The sequence below is a fragment of the Hylaeus volcanicus genome, chromosome 3 (assembly GCF_026283585.1).
Source record: "Hylaeus volcanicus isolate JK05 chromosome 3, UHH_iyHylVolc1.0_haploid, whole genome shotgun sequence".
In the NCBI taxonomy this organism is placed as follows: domain Eukaryota; kingdom Metazoa; phylum Arthropoda; class Insecta; order Hymenoptera; family Colletidae; genus Hylaeus; species Hylaeus volcanicus.
In genome coordinates this window covers 4895679-4915612 of record NC_071978.1, presented here as the reverse complement: position 1 = coordinate 4915612, position 19934 = coordinate 4895679, and the positions used below count along the sequence as shown (strand labels likewise).

General features: G+C 38.7%; 3 protein-coding genes across 5 annotated transcripts; 1 reads left to right on the top strand and 2 right to left on the bottom strand.

The window, feature by feature from the left end:
• Positions 1–101: 101 nt before the first annotated feature.
• LOC128874158 (sodium/potassium-transporting ATPase subunit beta-1-interacting protein) lies at positions 102–11386 on the bottom strand. 3 transcript variants are annotated; one of them, XM_054118592.1, is made up of 7 exons: positions 10382–11338; positions 9204–9341; positions 9047–9127; positions 8778–8969; positions 8638–8698; positions 8216–8249; positions 4051–4193 (listed from the first exon to the last, which is right to left on the bottom strand). In XM_054118592.1, the coding sequence occupies exons 1-7, from the start codon at positions 10433–10435 to the stop codon at positions 4184–4186; spliced, it is 570 nt and encodes a 189-aa protein (XP_053974567.1). In that variant the 5' UTR covers positions 10436–11338; the 3' UTR covers positions 4051–4183. The 3 variants fall into 3 exon arrangements, with proteins under 3 accessions (XP_053974565.1, XP_053974567.1, XP_053974566.1); XM_054118590.1 differs by lacking the exon at positions 8216–8249 and having other exon boundaries at positions 102–4193; positions 10382–11386; XM_054118591.1 differs by lacking the exons at positions 4051–4193; positions 8216–8249 and adding an exon at positions 4780–7754 and having other exon boundaries at positions 10382–11283.
• Positions 11387–12237: 851 nt separating this feature from the next.
• Positions 12238–13730, top strand: LOC128874163 (uncharacterized). The gene is made up of 3 exons (XM_054118597.1): positions 12238–12475; positions 12707–12840; positions 13208–13730. The coding sequence occupies exons 2-3, from the start codon at positions 12775–12777 to the stop codon at positions 13529–13531; spliced, it is 390 nt and encodes a 129-aa protein (XP_053974572.1). The 5' UTR covers positions 12238–12475; positions 12707–12774; the 3' UTR covers positions 13532–13730.
• Positions 13731–13760: 30 nt separating this feature from the next.
• Positions 13761–19886, bottom strand: LOC128874160 (estradiol 17-beta-dehydrogenase 11-like). Its single transcript, XM_054118593.1, has 7 exons — positions 19614–19886; positions 16490–16684; positions 15133–15489; positions 14728–14842; positions 14565–14649; positions 14104–14214; positions 13761–14023 (listed from the first exon to the last, which is right to left on the bottom strand). The coding sequence occupies exons 2-7, from the start codon at positions 16676–16678 to the stop codon at positions 13951–13953; spliced, it is 930 nt and encodes a 309-aa protein (XP_053974568.1). The 5' UTR covers positions 16679–16684; positions 19614–19886; the 3' UTR covers positions 13761–13950.
• Between the last annotated feature and the right edge of the window lie 48 nt (positions 19887–19934).

Below are 19934 nucleotides of genomic sequence, written 5' to 3'. Positions count from 1 at the left end.
CTGTTATATATTAAATTCAGATAGACACTGATACATGTATAAATGAGATCTTGACTATCTACTGTAGGTAATTCGTATAAACAATTAACCAAGATACAAAGTCCCGAACAGTAGTCGTTTATTGTCTTGTGATTATTGCTAATACATTGTACAATAGTGGTGAACAATAATACATAGAAAACATAGAACATGTTGTTCCCGTTAACGAGGCTATTGTATCACTGTGATGACGTATAGTTGAATCCTGAGCGTGAGATGTCGTAAACAGATAATAAGGAGATACCGATTGCGTCGAAAACGACACACATTGTTCGTGATTGATAGTTAAAAGTATCGCGCGCTAGCGAGAAGAGCGCCACGAACCCATGGCGCGGCGGCGTCTCGATGATTACGGGGAGGAGTTTATGGCAATCTCCTCGCGCGCTCATAATAGCTGTCATTCGTGTAAACCTAGTACACCTAACAATAATTCTACGAATACGCGAGAATAAAATACAATGATACAATCGCTGCACTGTGCGATGGAGAATTGAAGCAGAAATAAACGCGAATTAATTTATGCTCTTCCCTCGCACAGTATGGCAACAGATCACCTCACCAAAATGACAATATCGAGAATCATGCGAATTTCACTATCGTTAAACATAAATTATGTAACAACGAAACGCTCGTCGAATTAATACTAATTTTCTTAAGCTAAATCCCATCTACTCCGTGTCGACTCAAAGTGTGAAAACAAGTCAATGCTCTGTTCATCGATGCTTGTGTAACTAAAAGTCCACTGTTTCGTTATTCTTTTATTTTATAAAGAAATATTGAAGACGCAATTTACGGTATCAGGCAGCAAGTGCAGTGATCCTGATCGATGAGCAAAGCGTTAAGAGATTCTTCATCGACGAGAATTAAGTACTTAAATCAATCGTGTGCGAGATCGCTAAAATTAAATCCTACGTTGTACGACAGTCAGAGAGTAAAAGTTGAGGCAGTTTTACATTAGAATAATTACAAGTATTATCGTTAACTTACATCGATGTTTAATACTTTGGTTTACATTTCACATCCTACCAGGTAAATCTGCAAAGTTCTCGGGGCCAGAGATGGGCAAAATTCTTATCTATAAATTGTATCTTAACATTTTTATTGCAAAATAAAATATCTCATTCAACAGCGAACAAACAAGAATTTAACGATTCGATTGAATAAATACCGTCAGTAAGTGATTATACCAAGTCTGAGCACCACTATAGTTTCAGCGTACGACGAGTATGAGAACTAATGGTGCCACTGAGGCGTGTGGTAGCATCACCTTGTGGCACCGCTATTATTCAAATTAAATTCTGACCATCTCTGATCGAGGCACGCGCAGCTCAACAACGCCATCGACGTAATCTATGTGTATTTTGATTCACCGCATGAAAAAATAGTCTGCAACTCCGACGAGAAACTCTTATTGCACTTTTCACGCGCAGTGCATTGAAAACGATACGCTTATTACACGAGACCGATACAGTAGCGTAACTTAGGAGACCCCACTTTATAAAATATAATTTTTGTCTTATTAGAAATTACTTCTTTTTTTAAATTAAAAATATCACTTTGTATTTTTTTAAATTTATCTTCCTTCTGTAAGGGCCACACTATAACTATTAATACACGAGTCTCAACATTTCTGGTTACGCCACTGGACATTTATGAAACTCTCAGCGACCAATCGTGAGTGACTCTACTTACTTCTAATCGCTTTTTTTACGCACATTTTATTAATTTTTAATACATCGTTACTTTGATGAATTGATTCTCGAAGAATTTGATTTTTATCATCCCTTCTCGATCTCTGAGCGGTTCATATACATACTTTTTTTTTAATTATTTTGTTCTCGCAGTCTGGAAGACTATGACACAATTGCAAGAATACAATGGCGTACGGTAAAAATCTTAACACGTCCTTTAGAAAATAGGACGTAGAAAAGTAGAGGAGTGCTTATCTATTTCCCTAAATTGTATAAGTCACGTGTGAGTGCGTCGTTTTTAAGGCTTCAAGGTGCTTCAAACATTATAAATAAGGATGATCGTCGTTCTTCTTTTTGTACAGAATGATTCGAGGCAATGATTATTAACTGGATATTTACAGATGATCCTTTAGATGACGAAAATTTGAATGACGAGTTAAATAACCTGCGACGACGTTGGTTATTCATTTTACGCTGTAAATCGTTTTGTAACGTCTAAAAAGAATTATTTGTTTTATCAATTAATCTCAGATCAATATTTGATCGAGTTACTCGAAGTAAAGTAATAATTAATAAATTGCATTAGAAAAAAGAAAAGCGCATAGCAAAAAGTGATCATTGCGACAAATTGGTATTGAAAATTTTGTATAGTTAAATTTTATATGTACATATATATTTCGTATAAAAGATATACCATTCTACGGTTCCGTATCGATGGTGAAATGTGCGAACAGCTAAACGTTTATTAGGAAAAGGGGGAAACTCTGACTCGTTGAGTCCTGAGATGAAAGACGGAGGTTTAAGAAGATGGAAGGTCGTTACGAGATCTGTGAAATATTGCTAGTCTCGAAATCCTTCGAACGTTGCTATTAGACTACGAATTTTATCCCTTTGTGATCCAGATTTCTTATGTAGAACCTCACTCGACATAGGATCACAAAGGGACACACATTTATAGCGTATTTGAATATGAAAACCATGTGCTAGACGTGTGCAGAATCATTTTTCTGTATTAATACGCGCTATAATTAAATGAAATTCACAGTCTAATTGTTAAAATTTCACCAAGATGTCCCTTGCACAGGGTCCTGATTGTACACAACAAAATGCAGCTCAAACAGGGATTGCATCCCCTGTTTAATACTCTGCGGTCCAGATTTTTGATTTCAGTACATTTTTGTCGAGTCTCCCTCGACATAGGACCATAGAGGATTAAGTAAAGCTTGATAGTCGGTGAAGTAGCGAGAGAAATCTCTCTCACTTACTGTGGTAAACTTAAAAGTAACAAAGTGCTAAGTACATAGTAACACGCTATTGCGTTTCATCCATAACAGCAAACATAGGCCTTTTACTGTTGGGAATCAACAAGAATAAACTTGTTGTGTTTTAAGAGTCAAGCTTTAACACGGATCAGTAGCAGAGATGGGCAAAATTCTTAGTTAGTTTTCATGTAACAAATATAAGGTAGAATAGATATTTCTCTTGAAATATAGCTATAAATAGATTGCTATATTTCATATATAATTTTTTATTCAAATAAAATTTTGCCCATCCATGGAAAATAGAGAACTACGCTCTGTATTTCTCACAAGGAGACATAATCAAACATAATTGGTCTCCTTATTAATTGAATGAAACAACGAGGACAGTAAACTCTAACCAAGATCATTTCTTGCCAGCTCCCAACATCACCAGCGATACCTCAAATCACTGTGTCCTGATAAGCAGGGGGTCCACTGAGAACGAACTGTCTCTGGCTCTGTCTGACGATGTCAGTCCTGTTAGGCACCTGTGGCGTGGCCCTCACCCCGTGATAGTTGCTATAACTGGACCTGGCGCTGGCTGGTCGATTATTATATAAGTCATCCAGATCCTCGCCGTTCAGACTCTGGGTGCTGGTCTGCTGGAAAGTAGGATTACTCTGGCCTTGCCATTGCATAGGGCTCAACTCGCTAGGCTGCCAATTATCAGCCAGGTTCCTAGTAGAACTGCTCGCGTCCCAATTGGGATAGTTTTGATTCGTGTAGTTGGTGGTGTTGGAGTAGTTGTTGGAAGAGTCCTGGTTCCATAAAGTGGGAGAGGACACGGCCATGTTCACAGCTTCCGGCTGCCAATTGGAGTTCCTATCTCTGTCCCAGGTCATTGAGATTCGGTCGTAGTTGAGGGTACCTTGAGACAGGGAGTTGACGTTCTGATTGGTGAGGTTGCTAGGTGTGGTGTTGGCGTAGAGGCTCTCCTGGTGGTCCATGATTCGGTTCACGGGGTTCTTCCTGCGGGATTGTCTCACAGAGCTCCTGCGGCTGGACCTTCGCGTTCCGTCTCGAGAGATCACCGACCTGCGCTTCACTCTGCGAGGCGTCATCGGCTTGGGTGAGACGCTGTCATCGTGTACTGGAGGCTCAGGCTGAGAGTACTCGATACTGTACAACGGCCTCGGCTGCTTTTTCTTCCGTTTAGCTTGCACTGGGATGGAAACAGAGCGAATGTCAGATGGGGAATAGTCGATACGCTGATCTAGTTACTCATGAACTCTATAGACGCGGCTCTCACGTGCACATAAACGTGTTTCCAGCTGTGTAAACTCTTGTTCAGAGATGAACAAACTTTTTCATCTAGGTAAAGACTTCGAATGACGAATAAAAGATAAATAACTTACTCTTTGAATATAAACAAAGTTTGAAATAATAGAATACAATATTTCCGTAACATTCTAGTCATCCATTTGAATAACATTTGGCCCATCATCTTTCCTTGCCAACCTTAGTTTTGGAAACGCAATGAAAGATTTTTAACAGAGATAACCAATAAATTAACATTCATTTATCTTTTACTCGTTGTTCAAAATTTTCCTATCAGGATGAGAATTTTGCCCATCCCTGGTGTTAGATCGTACAGCGACGCAGAGACTTGAAACGATCACCAAAGAATTAACTAAGAAGTAAACGAAACAACAGTTTCCCCGAAAAGAAACCGCAGAGGAGGAGAATGTTAGAGAGACAGGAGAGAAAGAAATAGAGAACGGGGGTTAATAAATAAAAAAGCAAGCAAGTATAGTAGCATTGCACGTTTATTGTCGCCAATGAACTGCACCAAGGTAAATTATATGATACAGTAAATAAATATAAAACTAAGAACTACGCCTTTAAACAAATTACACACGACTACTGTACAAGTTTCGAACGAGGAAGGGATTGGTACTACGTTGAACGACCAATCTGAAGTGACAATTTTAACGTACAACTAACAATCGTAGTCAGGTATTATTCGACAACATTGAATCCTCTAACCCCGTGATACAATAAAGTGTGCCTGTGTTATATAAATAAATCACGTAACATGCGTTACACATAAACTTAAAACGAACATATGAAATTATATACAATTAGTGTTCACTGAGCAACATTTATGATAGTGACTCCGACAAGTATGCCCCGTTAAGAAACGTAAAAGGATTAAGTAACAATTGGTATCCTAAGTATTGCAACATGTACAAAATATCTAATCGATAAATAACAATGGTTCGATTAAGACTACTTAAGGTAAAAGAACTTAGGTATTGTCCAGGTTGCATTATAAATGAAGAACAAAGCTAACGATAGTATCTTGGTGAAGTGTGATGGAAAAAATGTATTTGCACAGCGCGATGCGTCTCCAATATGTATCATACATTTTGTCTATTATTAGATCGCAATAAATTTGATCATCGATCAATCAGTGTACGTAGTGCAACAATACTAGCAATTTAATTTCCATGCCAGTGGATCGTTTAGAACAGTGTTTCTCAAACTTCTCTTTTTTGGGGACCTGTTCAATAAAATGAAATCATTATTCGATAATATACTTTGAGACCACAATTTGAAAAACACCAGTTAATTACATTTTTTCTGCAATATTTAAAGTAAAGTCCTCTGAAAGTAAAATATTTTTATTCTCGAATCATCACACTTGACCCATGTACTTTTATTAGCTCTTGATCCGCAATTTACAGAGCATCCTGCACGATTAATATGTATGCAGTCTATCAAAAAACGAACAACTCTGTGTTCTGTATAAAAAAAAAAATAAAAAAAAAACAACCAGAAAAGCATCTCGTACAGCTACTGTCACTTCAGATTTCACTTTTTACTAGATATTCAGTTGATAATCTATGGAATGTCGAAAGTAAATTTGAAAAGTACACGATTACAAAATAAAATTGTAGAGAAATCTATCTTGTATCTGTTAATTGATTGCACGTATGATTGTACGTTTTTCTTCTACGTGCGTAGACGTTACGGCTAAATCGTTGCTCGAAGGAAGATGTAAAAAAAAAAAAAACGTTCTATCGAACTTAAAACTGTGAAAAAGAACAAGAGCTAGCATGCACTACTGCAATATTCAAACGTGTCCTTAAAATAAAAGTTCTCGTAGCACCGTTTAAACAAAGACTTGTCCACCATCACGATACAACAAGCTAAAGAAATGCAAACCTAATATTACATCATGTGCTATCCGTTTCAAGCCAGGCCAACGCGTATTGCCGAAATAAATCCTTAGCAAGTACTAATCCTTACGAGGGAATATCGATGATAAAAATTATTAATAAATCTACGGTTCGTAAACAAAATCCTAAAACATACGTAAACGATTACAATAAAATTTTGTACGTGCTGCATTTCTCATTATGCAACGTTCCATATAAAAAATTCTGCGTCAAGCATAAATTTTCGAAATTCACAATCGATAAAGGCCTCGAACATTCGCGAACAAACATGATTCATATCTCTATACGTATCACAGTGCATATGTATCCGTACAAATCCGTGTCACTAACTACAAGCAACACGATTGTACACGCTATGAACAATTGTAAATAAATCTTCAATGCAAAAAAAAAAAATGAAAAAAAAAAAATTGTATTAATATGAACACGAAAGCAAACAGTGCTAGTGAACACGCAACTCGATCCACTATATCAGTCAATACTTTCAAACGTAGACGAACGTTGAGTGTGATGTTACAAAAATGGATAGAATTATATCTAGATTAATGTAAATCGAAAATGGGGAAGGCACCCTAAACTAGCTACTCTAATTGTTCTATCTATTTGGCAAGTATAGGAATTGTGTGTCACGCTTCCGAAATTTACACAGAACAGCGTCAAAGTACACCAACCTCAGTCGTGTGCTTTCAAAGCTAGAAAGAAATTTCACGCAAAACTCTAGAGAAAGAAACAAAGGGAACGCTCTACCCTTAAGGGGGTATTCTCTTTGTCGGATCAAAAAAGTTAATTCCTTACAAGACTTCTATAAACATTCGTACAAAATAGACGTTACTTATTTTATGTCCGAAAAAACCGAATACTCCCTCAAGTTTAAACCTACAAGTTACTGGCATACAACGACAGGGGTCTGCTGTCTCTGTGAGACCTACTCGGTGCTTCTTGTTCGCTTGTATTTTGTTGTTGATTCTCGACCGCCAATCTGGGATCGGAATAGAAGGATCTCAATGGCTGTTCCCGAACGTAATCTGTAAAGACTCTAGGCTTGTTGGAGGCTTTAGCTTGCTTCGCAACTGCAGAACATGATTTGATCCGCGGCGACGCAACGGGGCTGTACTTTGACGAATGTGGATAATACAATTTGTTCTTTTGGTACCTCAATTTAGCGGCACTGTCTAACGAATCGTATTCGTCGCAAGGAGACACGGGCCTCTGCAAGTGATCCAGAGGGTTGGAGTAATCGTTTGAGTAATCTACGTACTTCAACTCGCGATTTGACACGTTGCTCCTATTCGTTCGGATGGTGTCGTTTCTAAAACTATTGTTTTTAATACGTCCCGAGCTATTGCACACTTTGTCATTATGCTTTGGAAAACTGGTATCGTTACAAACGGATTGCTGGGAGCTAGCAGTGCCTGTAGGGTAATTTTGATTGGAAGTTTTTTGAGGGTGGGCAGGTGACGGAAGAGCCGAGTAGCTAACGTACATAGGATGTAACGCTGTGTGGCCTGCCAACCCAAAGTCATCACCTCCAACAAAGTCAACTGAAATATGACGTAGAATCCATTGTATTAGATCAAATTTTGCTGTGTTTTACGCAAAGGTGATTCGTTTCGTTGTGGGTAACTTAAATGGTATAATTAATTGTAGTTTTGTATGGCCGATACTAGCGAATAATCTGCCACATTACTTAATGATTTATCAATGCATTTGAATAATTGTCGGAAATTAATGTTCAATGATACGAATTATCGTTTGCAAAGAGTACATGCTATATTAACAATTCTACATAACTACATAAAGTAGAAATAAATTTGAAATATCCACGATGCATAACGTTACTTCACGATACTCTAACATTCTCTGTGGTACCAATACGTGCCCAAGAATTTCAATAAACAACGAGGAATCCAGTGGCTATCGCGATACGTATAAAAATCTTATTACTCGTGCTTAAGTGGGTAGATAAAATGCGTGCAAACGATGAATCAGGCAAAGCACTTACCAAAATGGAGGATCAAATCCACCAATGAAATCAACTGTAACCGACAACCCTCTTTTCAAGCAATAATAAATCTCAGACGTTTATACAATTAAAACACCAAAGGTGATTTGCTGCGATTTCATTTTACAATGAAACGTAAATACCAAATGTGTATCCGAAATGTAAAAAGAAAATAAGATTTATCATTGCACCTTTTGCTACACTAATAGTGATACATGAAAGTTTCGGAAGTGTAGGCACAAGATTTATCAATGTTTTTCCCTTAAGTCTCGTTTACCAATACCAATGCAAATATTACCCAAAGTTACCACCAAATAATGCCCCAAAATTAAAGTCAACATAGTTTTACGCAACGAACTAATTTTTATACTAATCCGAGTCTGGCAATAATCGAAACAAAGGGTTTCAAGTCTTATACTTACAGCTATCGTCTTCTTCTAGGAAAACTTTACTCAGACAAATACCACCGACGATTGCAATAAACTGAAACATAGAAACGATAATTTTAAGCAAGACGACCGACGCAACTTCATTCGAGAATAAACGCAAAGATGGTACTTACACCTAAAATACATTGAGTAGACGCGTGTAAAATTTCAACTACTTCGTAATCTAGCACGCAGTCTGTTACGTTTGTAGGCCGCGCAGGTCTGAATAATTCAGGCTCGGTAACATCGTAAACAGCTTTGCAGCCTGGTCCGTTCACGTGCCACCAGGAAAAACTGCCAGTGCCAAGGTTCAAAACATCACTATTCTAAAAAATGTTCAGAGTGATTGTAGCTTACTCTTTACAAGTAAGGTCGTAAAATTATATGGAATTTCGAAACTTACTCTGTCCAGCACACCCACGTTGAGGTAGAAACATATCATGAATACATTCCACCCCAGCCATACCGTATTCCATATGCAATACTACAATAAATTGAGAAACAAATAAGTGATTTTCCAATGATAATAATCCTGTAATCAAATAGTAATTCTTACTTACCGATATGATATATTTAGGTCTATACTGAAAGGCCCCAAAAAATCCTAGGATTACAAATATAATATTGAAGAAATTGACCAGTATCGGGGCCCACATGAAGCCCAGAAAGTCGAAAACTTGGCGCTCTATGGTAGTGATCTGAGTATAAAGAAAAAACAACATATTAAGTATCGCATGAAAAGAAAATAGGAAAGTTTATGTAGATAAGTTAGCATAGGAACAGTAATTCCTTCAATTTCTATTAACTCCTTTTTTGTGTGCATTCTTAATCTGCACCAATTGCCTCGTGTTCTAAATACTCAATTAATTACCCACTCTGAGTCAGAACCATTGTCCATGAAGCATCTCTACAGAATCCATTTCTTTTAAAGAAAAGATTTACTTCAAAATGATCAATTATTTTTGTTCATTTATTTATTTTCATCTGTGCTTACAGATTATTTGATGTTCATTAAAGGTACATTATCTTGTTGATCGATCAATGATAAAATATTAATTATACTTTACATAACTTGTTTACCAAATGAACAGATTACTTCAGGTATATTATACCAATTAATACTTCCTCGTATAAGATACAAAGAAAGCACAGGTGGAAAAAATTCTTATACTACATTTTACACAATGAATGAATGAAAATTTGCTCAAATAACTGCTCCCAATAGAATAAAGTCACGAATAATATTCGAATAAAATTCGTCTTTGGAAGAAAGCCAGGATGTAAAAGAATTCAAAGTAACACAATTATGAAATAAGATCATGACGAATCTTAATAGAATAAAGGCAGAGCATAGGGAATAAAAAGTGGTCGGTTATTGAGCACAAGAAAGTAGTAGAAAGTAGGAAAAGCGGCATTAAATAAATAGTTGGGCTAGTTTCTACGGGGATCTCCACTTAACAGAGATAAACCACGCGACCTCCGGGTCGATAAAGCGATACGATGATCGGTCCGTAATATCGATAAAATTGTTCGAAACTTATGCAAAACATCGCTGGTATCGCTGGCGAATTACTCCGGGTGGAAAGCTCGTCGCGAAACCAGTTTCGTGGAAACAAAGGTTATGACTCGATCCTCCTGGGAAAAACCGTGAAAATGCACGCTTACGTATCGCGATGACGAACGATAACGAAGCAAGAGGTAGAATTGAGAAGGGTTCTGTTCGTCGAACGAAACTCACAAGTTGCAAGACGCATATTGTCAACAGGAAGTGTCTTCGATTACAAATTCCCATGTCATTTGGCCAGATGGATGTTTAGTGAGCGAGGCCTTTTTGGTCAGTCTGAGTCGAGGTTTTCGTTGCGCGTACGCTGCATCACTGTGGCACGTTCCAATGCGCCGCCATGTTTCTTCGACACTTGTTCCGTCCCTTTCTCGTGGGTGACTGGTGCAAGTGCAAGTGACATGCACTCGCTTCGGTCCGCGGCTAGGATATTGTGTAGTCGAGCAAGCACGACCGTTCGCTTTGTCACGGACTGTCTACAAGTTGCTACAAGTCTGCTTGCACGAATCCGTCGACTCCGGAGTTCGGTTTAGGAAGGGGAAACAGTTTTCCCCACCTTCGACGCTACTCGAGACTATACAGAGCGTCCAAAAATACACGGTGCAACAGCTGGAGTTCCTCTGGCTACTTGGACATTTGAAAAATGTACTCGACACGGCCGAAATATAGTCCAGTAATCGCAACAAGCTCTGTCACAACAACAAGCTCCATCTAACATACAGAAATGTTCCCATTGTTGAGTTACATCCGTCCTGGGATGCGGTTGAAATTTTTAATCTCTCTTATCTCGGGATTTTCTACGCCACATAGTTCTTAAAAGAATGACCATTATATCGAAGGAAGTCTTACCGCAGTGATAACAGCACTAGCGGAGTTATTAGAATGATAAACCGTTTGTATCGGTGTACCTTTTCGTATAAGACGATTGTTTCTATCTCTCACGGTTAAAATTTTATACGTAAAATAACGAAAAAGGTGTATTTCTTCATAAATGAGTCGAACAAATTGTCTATCTCGTGGCAGAATCCCCCTGACAGTTGGCAACCGGCGATGCACATGTGATTACTCAATAGCACCAGTTGCATCTAATAGGCGCGAGAGGGTACCCCTGATAATTGGCAACCGGTGATACAGACGTAGTCGATCTATAGCGCCGGTTGCATCTAGGAGGCGCCAGAAGGTACCCCTGTTAGTTGGCAACCGGTGCTACAGATGTGTCGGGCTATAGCGCCGGTTGCCTCTAGTAGGCGCGAGAAGGTACCCCTGATAGTTGGCAACCAGCGATGCAGATGTACTCAATCTATAGAGCCGGTTGCATCTAGCAGGCGCCAGAAGGTGCCCCTGTTAGTTGGCAACCGGTGCTACAGATGTGTCGGGCTATAGCGCCGATTGCATCTAGTAGGCGCGGGGAGTTAATAAATTCATATTATTATTATTCTTCCTACAGAACAGCAAATATATGCAACTTCACTGTTTTGCAATGCAATAGACATCAGAAGATCGATAAATACGTCGCAGTTTTCAAAATGCAAATGTCAACGTAGTAAATTATACTGGTATAAATAATCCACGCGTGAATTTGCGTGCGACACATTGCAGAAATATAAAATCGTGCTCGTTTTGTGACCATAATCGAACACAATTGAAAAATGCGGCTATCGACGACAGTGAAGCGTTCCTTCGATCTTGAAGCATATCTAACCTGGACATTTCAAGAGTCCAGATATTAGCATTCTTCAAGACACTGTTGATACCTTGCCTGTGGTGCTTCTATTTCTGCAGCCACATTTTCGAAGACGGTAAATCAAACCTAACTCTTCGTGTCTTGTAAGTTGTTGGAGCGCAGTGTTCACAGATGTTAATTAAATGAGATGAAATTAATTTAGATGCGATGTAACTAACTCGAACGCTGTTGAATTGATCTTGATAATGAAATATACGTAAATTGAAAGATGATACTGGACTCCAATAATACAAAATTAAGAAGTGGTTCCTTTGTCAACTGATCTTCGCTAATTTTATTGATAGAGAATTGCGAACGTCGATCGTCGGTGGTCAAGAATGCTAAAGGATACAATCGATTCGGACGTGAACAGTATCTGGACCGAGGAGACTTCAACAGCGTTTGCCGTGCTTCGAAGACATCAAGGGGGAAGTCCAGCTGCTCCAGGCAGGCCGATTGGATCTCTTACACCGAATTATCAGCCAAACATCGGGCCAATTATCGGGCCAAACGAGATAAAAACAAACGTTCTATATTTTTCAAAAAAGGTGCCTCGACGCACGTGAAAATCTCCCTTCTATTCCACTCCACTCATTAAATGTTGTATTTAACTAAAGAACACCTACCAGTGACATTCAACAAAATATTTAAAAAATACTTTGGACCGAGGTTTCCCAATTTAATTAAATGAAATAATTATTTTTATTATTTCATCTTGAAAGCTACTGGTAGGAGGCTGTTTCTTTATGTTTTCTTCTAACATTTATGTAACTTGGCAGGTACGGCTCGACTAAGGTGCAATGAGGGCACGTTTCGCGTGCACAACATTTACGGCGATGGGAATTGCATGTTCCGAGCGATCAGCTATATCCTGTGGCGAAATGAAGACGAACACCGATACCTTCGTTCAATGGTGCGCTTTATTTTTTCTTATATCCTCTCTTGTAACAGTTCCACTGCGAATCGGTTTGCGATTAGCTCATGTGACTCGAGATCTGTACATAATATTACAAACGCAAACATTCGTACATACATAACGTACCATTCGCGTTTATTAAGATCGAGACCTCCTTCTAGCAGAAGGCCACGATTAGCGTAATCAACACGTTCGCTACCACGCGTTGAAAGCAAACTATATTAAGGTCAAATTTTAGAAATTTAACACTTCAAGTATTTAATACCACGAATTTCCTTCATTGTTCATGGGTCCTCGAAGATCCCACATATCAGAACACACCCAACGCAAATATACAATAATACATATAATAATATCAATCCAGGTTGTCCAACACATCAAAGAGAATTGGCACGAGTACGGTCCGTTCGTAATGGCCGAATGGAACATTTCGGAGCGCCAGGCGTACTGCAATTACATGAGCATGGTAGGGACGTTCGCCAGCGAGCTCGAGTGCACGGTGGCCACGAAGATGTACTACATGAATCTATCGATTTATCGCGAGATCAACGAGAGACACGAGCTGAAACGGGTGTTTCACAACCTCGTGAGCGCCCAGTACGAAACCGCGAGGCTCCTTTTCACTGGGAACTCGGACAGTGGCCATTACGACGTCCTGCTTCAAGAACCAGCCTCGTATCTGCAATGAAAACAATGCTGGCTCTTCTGGAGATCATTTAACTCGATCTGGACGCTGTCTTCTCTTCGTTGTCGCTATATTTTCTAATATATATTTATTTTTGCTAACATTCGTACGCCTATTGCTTCCATCTTCTTAATTTCCTGCGCTTCTCGAGCGGGAAGATGATTGTCTCGGTTTTAATTGAATAAAATACCGTGGTAAGTAGTTCGAACTTTTTCTTTTTTTGCTGTGAAAGTTTTTGTGATTGCAGGAGGTACGTGAATCCTCCTAATTTCAAAGTCCGTTCATGATTTCTGGGCTCGCCTTGGATTAATTGAACTGGTCCTGAGACTTCTTCGACGATTCAATTTTTGTCGTCATTTGTATGCCACCAGGCTCCCCTTGTTCCATCAGTATTATTCGTTGTCTAGGAATCTGAATAATTTTTAAGCTGGATAATCACATCCTTGCGAGCGAACCCACTGCGTGAACGTCGTTATTCCGTGGTACGTCGCGCAGCTGAAATTAAAGAATGAAGAATATGTTATTGCCAGATTTGTTCGATGGTTCCAATTGAGAGGTAATAGGGAATCGCATACCCTAGTCGATACAGGAACCAGGGCATCCAGCCGACACCTAAATTGCTCTGGTCCGTTTTGACAGCCTGGACGATATTTCTTGCTACCTGTCGTTCGTCCTCCTTCATTGTACTTTAACAAAAATCGACGAGTCATTAATCAACTCCTATGAGAGAAAACTACTAAAGAAATAGAAAGTGTCTCATTGATTAGTAAAATAAATTATTTTCAGAAACACGTAGTTTAAAAAAAAATTACTATCAAGTTAAAAAAAAACATCAAAATTGCAAGCTGCATTTGCTGACCTGCACAGTCAAAAGACTCGCAAAAGACTTTAACCTTATACTAAATGTCACCAAGGGACCAATTTCAAGATTCAGATGTTCAGAAAATGCAACCATAATAGCTAGATATTTTAATTCAAGCTCTGTATCAAGTCCACTATTTGAATATGGTAATGATCTCTCAAGAAGCACCGTTACCTGCTCCTAGCGATGGGAGTGAACGCCATAAATGTGAGGTGGCTGCTGTGGTTACTCAATTCCTGGCAGAGGCTCGCCATGAGGCCTGCACAAAACCAGTTAGCACAAGTCGTATTGCTACAATATGATTCTTATCGCTATAAATGACAGATCGAATACTGACTGGCTATCGCCGCTCTTGAACCGTGATACGCGTCTCCACTCGAGGCAACCGGCGTGACACCGATGATGTGCGCTCGTGCGCGGTACAGCATCAGTGGCAGAAAGGCTAGAACCGTCTAGGAAGATAATTAACAACCTGAATTAACCGTTAACAGAAGTCGCATCGTTCTTTTCATTTACAGTTATGGAGTTTTTTTTAAATTCCATTAAGAATTGAAAGGATAATTAATTTTCTTGACTAATAGAAGAAACAGAGACAGTATTCTCGAGTACGTCGACCCCAGATCAATCTCTCACCTACGTCCCTCTGATCCTCCTCACCTGTCCAATCAGGTATATGACGAGGAATTAAACGAGATCGAGTTTCTCTGAATTTCTACCCATCATTGGATAAAAGAAGCATTACCCAGAAGTGACTCATCAAGGTTGTGCTGGCCGTGTCGAAGATATCCTGGTTCATGTTGCCGACGCAAGTCACCAGGACGTCGACTTTGCCAATCTCATCCTTGATCTTCCGCGCTGTCCTTCTTATATCATCTTTATCTAGCAAATCGCACTCGTAGGCTGATATGGTTGATTTTGCAGACGGTGCATCCTTCCCGTGGCTGGATCCGACATCCTCGACCCTGGGGTAACTCGATCGTAGTCTGGATGCTGTTTCTTCTATGGACGCGGCGTCGCTGTCCACGCAGATCACAGAGCAACCATCTTTAGCGAACTCCTCTGCCAGGGACTCGCCCAGGGACGAGGCTGCGCCAGCTACCTAAATGGACAAGGCGTTCTAACGGTTGTCTAGGATGTGCTAGTTGAAATTTAAGGAAGTTGAATACATGGAGAACAATAAAAGTAGGACGACTTTGTCCTTTAACAAATTTTAATGGAGCTTCGATGATAGAGAGTTGGAGGACAGATGATTCGATCAGTGTGTACCTAGTTTTCCACTTCGATAGTTTTATTCATACATTACTACGAAGCATTATCTATAATCTAACAATTTAACACTTTGAGCGCCGCGTCACCCATACATGGGCGACAGTACTTTTCACTGTAGAACTAATAAACGAAACTCAAGCATCAAAGGAAACGAAGTTTCTACAAGAACGTCTACAAATTGAAATTTTTGTTTATCGTACAACGTCCTTCCCAATAATTGTTTGTCGTTGGCATGGTGAATTTTAAAGCGAGTACCATTGAATTAACTAGTGAGGACCATGGAAGAACATGGTATAAGAACGTGATATTAATATCACTGAGAGGATTGGCAAGAACAAAACATCTTTATCAGAACGTCGTGTCTCTCCAGCCCTGATTTTGCTCAAAGTTGCTTCTTCTTATTCAGGGGATGTCTTGTCAGTACTATGTTTGGTAATAATCGTATCTTTTTTAGACATGGATTCTTCTTGTGAATAACATGATCGTGCTCGTTAATTTTGTTCATATCTATTCATTTTGAATTCTTTCTTCATTAAATAATTTAATTCTTTTCAATCCTATTTTAGATTCGCAATTCCATACTGTTACATACAATATACACAATACGCGTTTTAGGTATCGAATTTCTCTGTCTAGGCCATTTTAACTAATCACAAAACTAATATTGAATATTTGTATTCACGAGAGGGGCTCCTCTTAGCTAACGTAGCCTAAGGGCATCACGTAGCATGTACCCTTGAATGGACCTCGCTATAAGTAGTAGTTTCGGCTGATTCTAATATTTCGAAAGGTTTTGTAACCTGGCCTTGATAACAATTTTAAATACGTACCAAAACGATGTCTCCTGCTAAATCTCTGGGTGGTTTGGGCAGGAGGGTTTTAACGACCCCGAGGATGGCTAGAATGCCTGATAGGAACATGCCAATCAGGAATTCAACGGTGAGATATAGCCAGACTGTTGAGGAAGGGCAACCGGTTCTGGAGTTCACAGTCATGGCTTCGTCTCTTGAAACAAACATCGTGCACTGAAAAAATAAATACCAGATTAGGTAGAAAATGCAGTGAAAGCAGAGCAATGTGGTCAGATGGCAATGTTCAACAGGGAGAGAGAAATAATTTTGTAGAGATTACAAGTTAACTGTACGAGCAGACATTTATCTGTATAGGTACTTACAGTTATAAGCTGCGAATAAAATTATTTTGTGCTATAATGACCCTGTTGCCAAGGTCTTCTGCTGCTATTACGTGATTTTGTAAAGTATTTCGAACTCGTAATCGACAATCAGAATTTTAAACGACGTGAGCGATCGAACGGTAGAATTCTAAATCTGTCGAAAGAGCTCGGCCAATTAAGTCTTTATTAAGCCATAAATCTGATACCGTTCCGAGTTTGTGTAAATTTTGGTCAGCTTAGAAACAGCACTTTAGCTTCTTTCAAACATTGACACAAAGATATCAGGCAAATAAAAGAAAATTCTACCAGCAAATTGAATTCATTTAATAAATTTACTGTTGAAAGAAGTTCTACCAATCATATAATTCTAAGATAATTGTTGCTTGCTTCTTTTCAATGATTAAAATACAATTTATACGAAGCGTTAAGAAGAAATTACTTACTATAAATGATACCATACTTCCACCCATTATCTCCTAATTCATTTCGATTTTTTAATTTCCAAACATTAAATAGATAATAAATATACATAACAAAAATGTTTCTATTTCATTTCTTCTATCGTTATCCCCGATAAATGTATTTTTTGAGTATCGTTACAAGAGGGGATCAATTGTGCTACCATCCAATGGATGGTGAACCATACCACGCACCAATAATTGATTAGATCCTAGAGGTGACTCATAGAACGCTACTTTTATCAATTCCAGTTGCATCCTGCATCCAGGTGCAACAGCCTCGCGTGCAGTGAACAACCTTGCGCCCTTGGTGTCAACGACTCCGCGAACAGTTTGGCAGTGCGTGCAATCGTGCGACACAAGTGCAACGTAAAAGCGCTATTGTAGTTCGCCGTGAACTTGTCTCTCCTTTCTCAAAGTCCAGTCAAGGTGAACCTGTACAGTTCGCCTCGATTCGACCGCTAGGGTCGCAAATCAACTCCGCGATTAATTAATACCGGCACCAACGTATCTCTCACGTCGGATCGCAGTTATTTTCGCCATTTTTTAATTGCACTCGAGTGCCAAAATCGACGAAAACAATTCGCTAAATCGAGAAAGAATTTCTGTTCGTTTTTGTCGTGTACAGCGAGAAAAAGAAAAGATGCTCAAGCAAGCATCCAGTACCTGGTAGCATGAATATGATGCAAGAGAAGGTAGACACCTATCATTTACGAACAGCATGATGGTCATTGATCCGCGGCCAACCGAAGATTCTTCCGGGGTTCATGATCTATAATACTTGATTAATCATCCAGGACCAAAGTACAGTTCTTTTTTTTTTTTTATTATTCGTCAATTATATCATTTCAGTATTTTCTCTTGAAACTTTTTACGTGAGGAAGAAACTAAATAGGAGCTTCCTAAATTTGTTTAACCTTGAGAAACAAAATTAAACCCGAGGATTATTGCCAAAGAATATCATTGCTACATATTTTAAATTATATATTGTTGCAAAGTGTTTTCGTGAATCTAGATGTGATCTATTACAATTTGTCTGACATAAGCCCTAATCCATGGCTCTACCCTACAATAATAAAAAGCCTGATAATAAAAAAAACCTAATAATTCTATAACGACTTGTTATTACGAATAGGAAAACAACTTTAATAACGCGATCGTCGTCGATCCATGATGAAATCACTGTTATTTAAAATCTACGGTAAATTAATATTAGTTATTATAAACGTGAATCATCATTTTGCTATAAGTTCACTTTTGCGTTGAACAGTGAGAACGACACTTGGAACATTCTTTTCTCAAGACGATATAATATTTAAGCAAGATGCCTGTGTGATATTTTTTTTGAAAATATTTTTAAAACACTCTAGCAGTATTGTGAAGCAACTGTGATTTTATGAAATTTTTAATTATATTGTATCGTGTATATGTATAACACGGTTGTTGTATTGCCCCATACTAATAGATTATTTAAAATTATAATAGAACCACAGTTGCTTCACAATATTGGTTTAATGTTATTACAAAGTTCCTTGCAATATTAGGAATACAGGATTACTCTTGAATGTTTCATGTTGTAACAAAGACCTCGTAGGGAAACTTTCCAGAGTCAAACGCTCTTATCATAGTAACTGACAAGGGAACATATCCAACTGTTACACGTCGATTTTGACAAAATTTATGTGGTAAGTAGTTATCAAAAAAATATTTTACACGTATTTTGTTGAGAAGTAAGTACCACATAAATTTTATCAAAATCGGCGTGGGACAGTTGGATACGTTCCCTTGTGAGTTCGTAAACTGGTTCCAGTAGGTCTGTCGAACCTTTTGAAAAAAAAAAGACCAAGCCAAATTCCCATTCGAATGTATCGCCAACGCGTTGCAGGTGCGATTCTCATAATCGTCACTAGTTAGAATTCGCCAGAGTTAATATTGGTGAGATGTTTTTCAAATATTCACATGGAAGTATGGAAAATAAGCTTCGTAAATAGACAGATCAGGATTCCTTCGTGATTAGGTGCTACGTGTTACTGTCAATAGAAGAAGATGTCACGTTAAAAATAAAGTGTTGAACGTTCTTGACTTGCTAATTGTTTCTTTTGTGCGTTTTACCTCTGGTATATCTACTATAAAAGTTAAGTAAATGTTCTACTTATGCGAAGCTCTCTTGCAGTGTACACTTCCAATAAGAATTCAGTTACTATGTTGAATAATAAAATAACTAACAACAGGGATTATTAAAGAAACATTCAAAGACATACACACTTCCTTTAATATTCACTGGATTGATAGCTTCAGTTGTGAAATATATATTTAACACACCTTTATGTAATTACGATGCAATTGGTACTTCCGTATGATTGTGACCTTCGGGGAGCTGAGGTGATCACTATCGCTGGCAATTCGTTCGATTGGCAAACAAAATCTCACACTGAAAGTGAACTCTAACACTGAAAGTGAATTCTAATATCGAAAGTGAAGCAAACGGCTTAGCGACTCTGGAGCAACTCCTGAGGATGCAGCGACGAGTGCAACGGGAATACCCCAGGTTCAACTCGACAGCGCGCTCCGATAGCTTGAACTTGACTGAACACCGTCCCGTTCGAATACGTTGAGATAAGTTGAGAGCAGCAAGGTCACCGC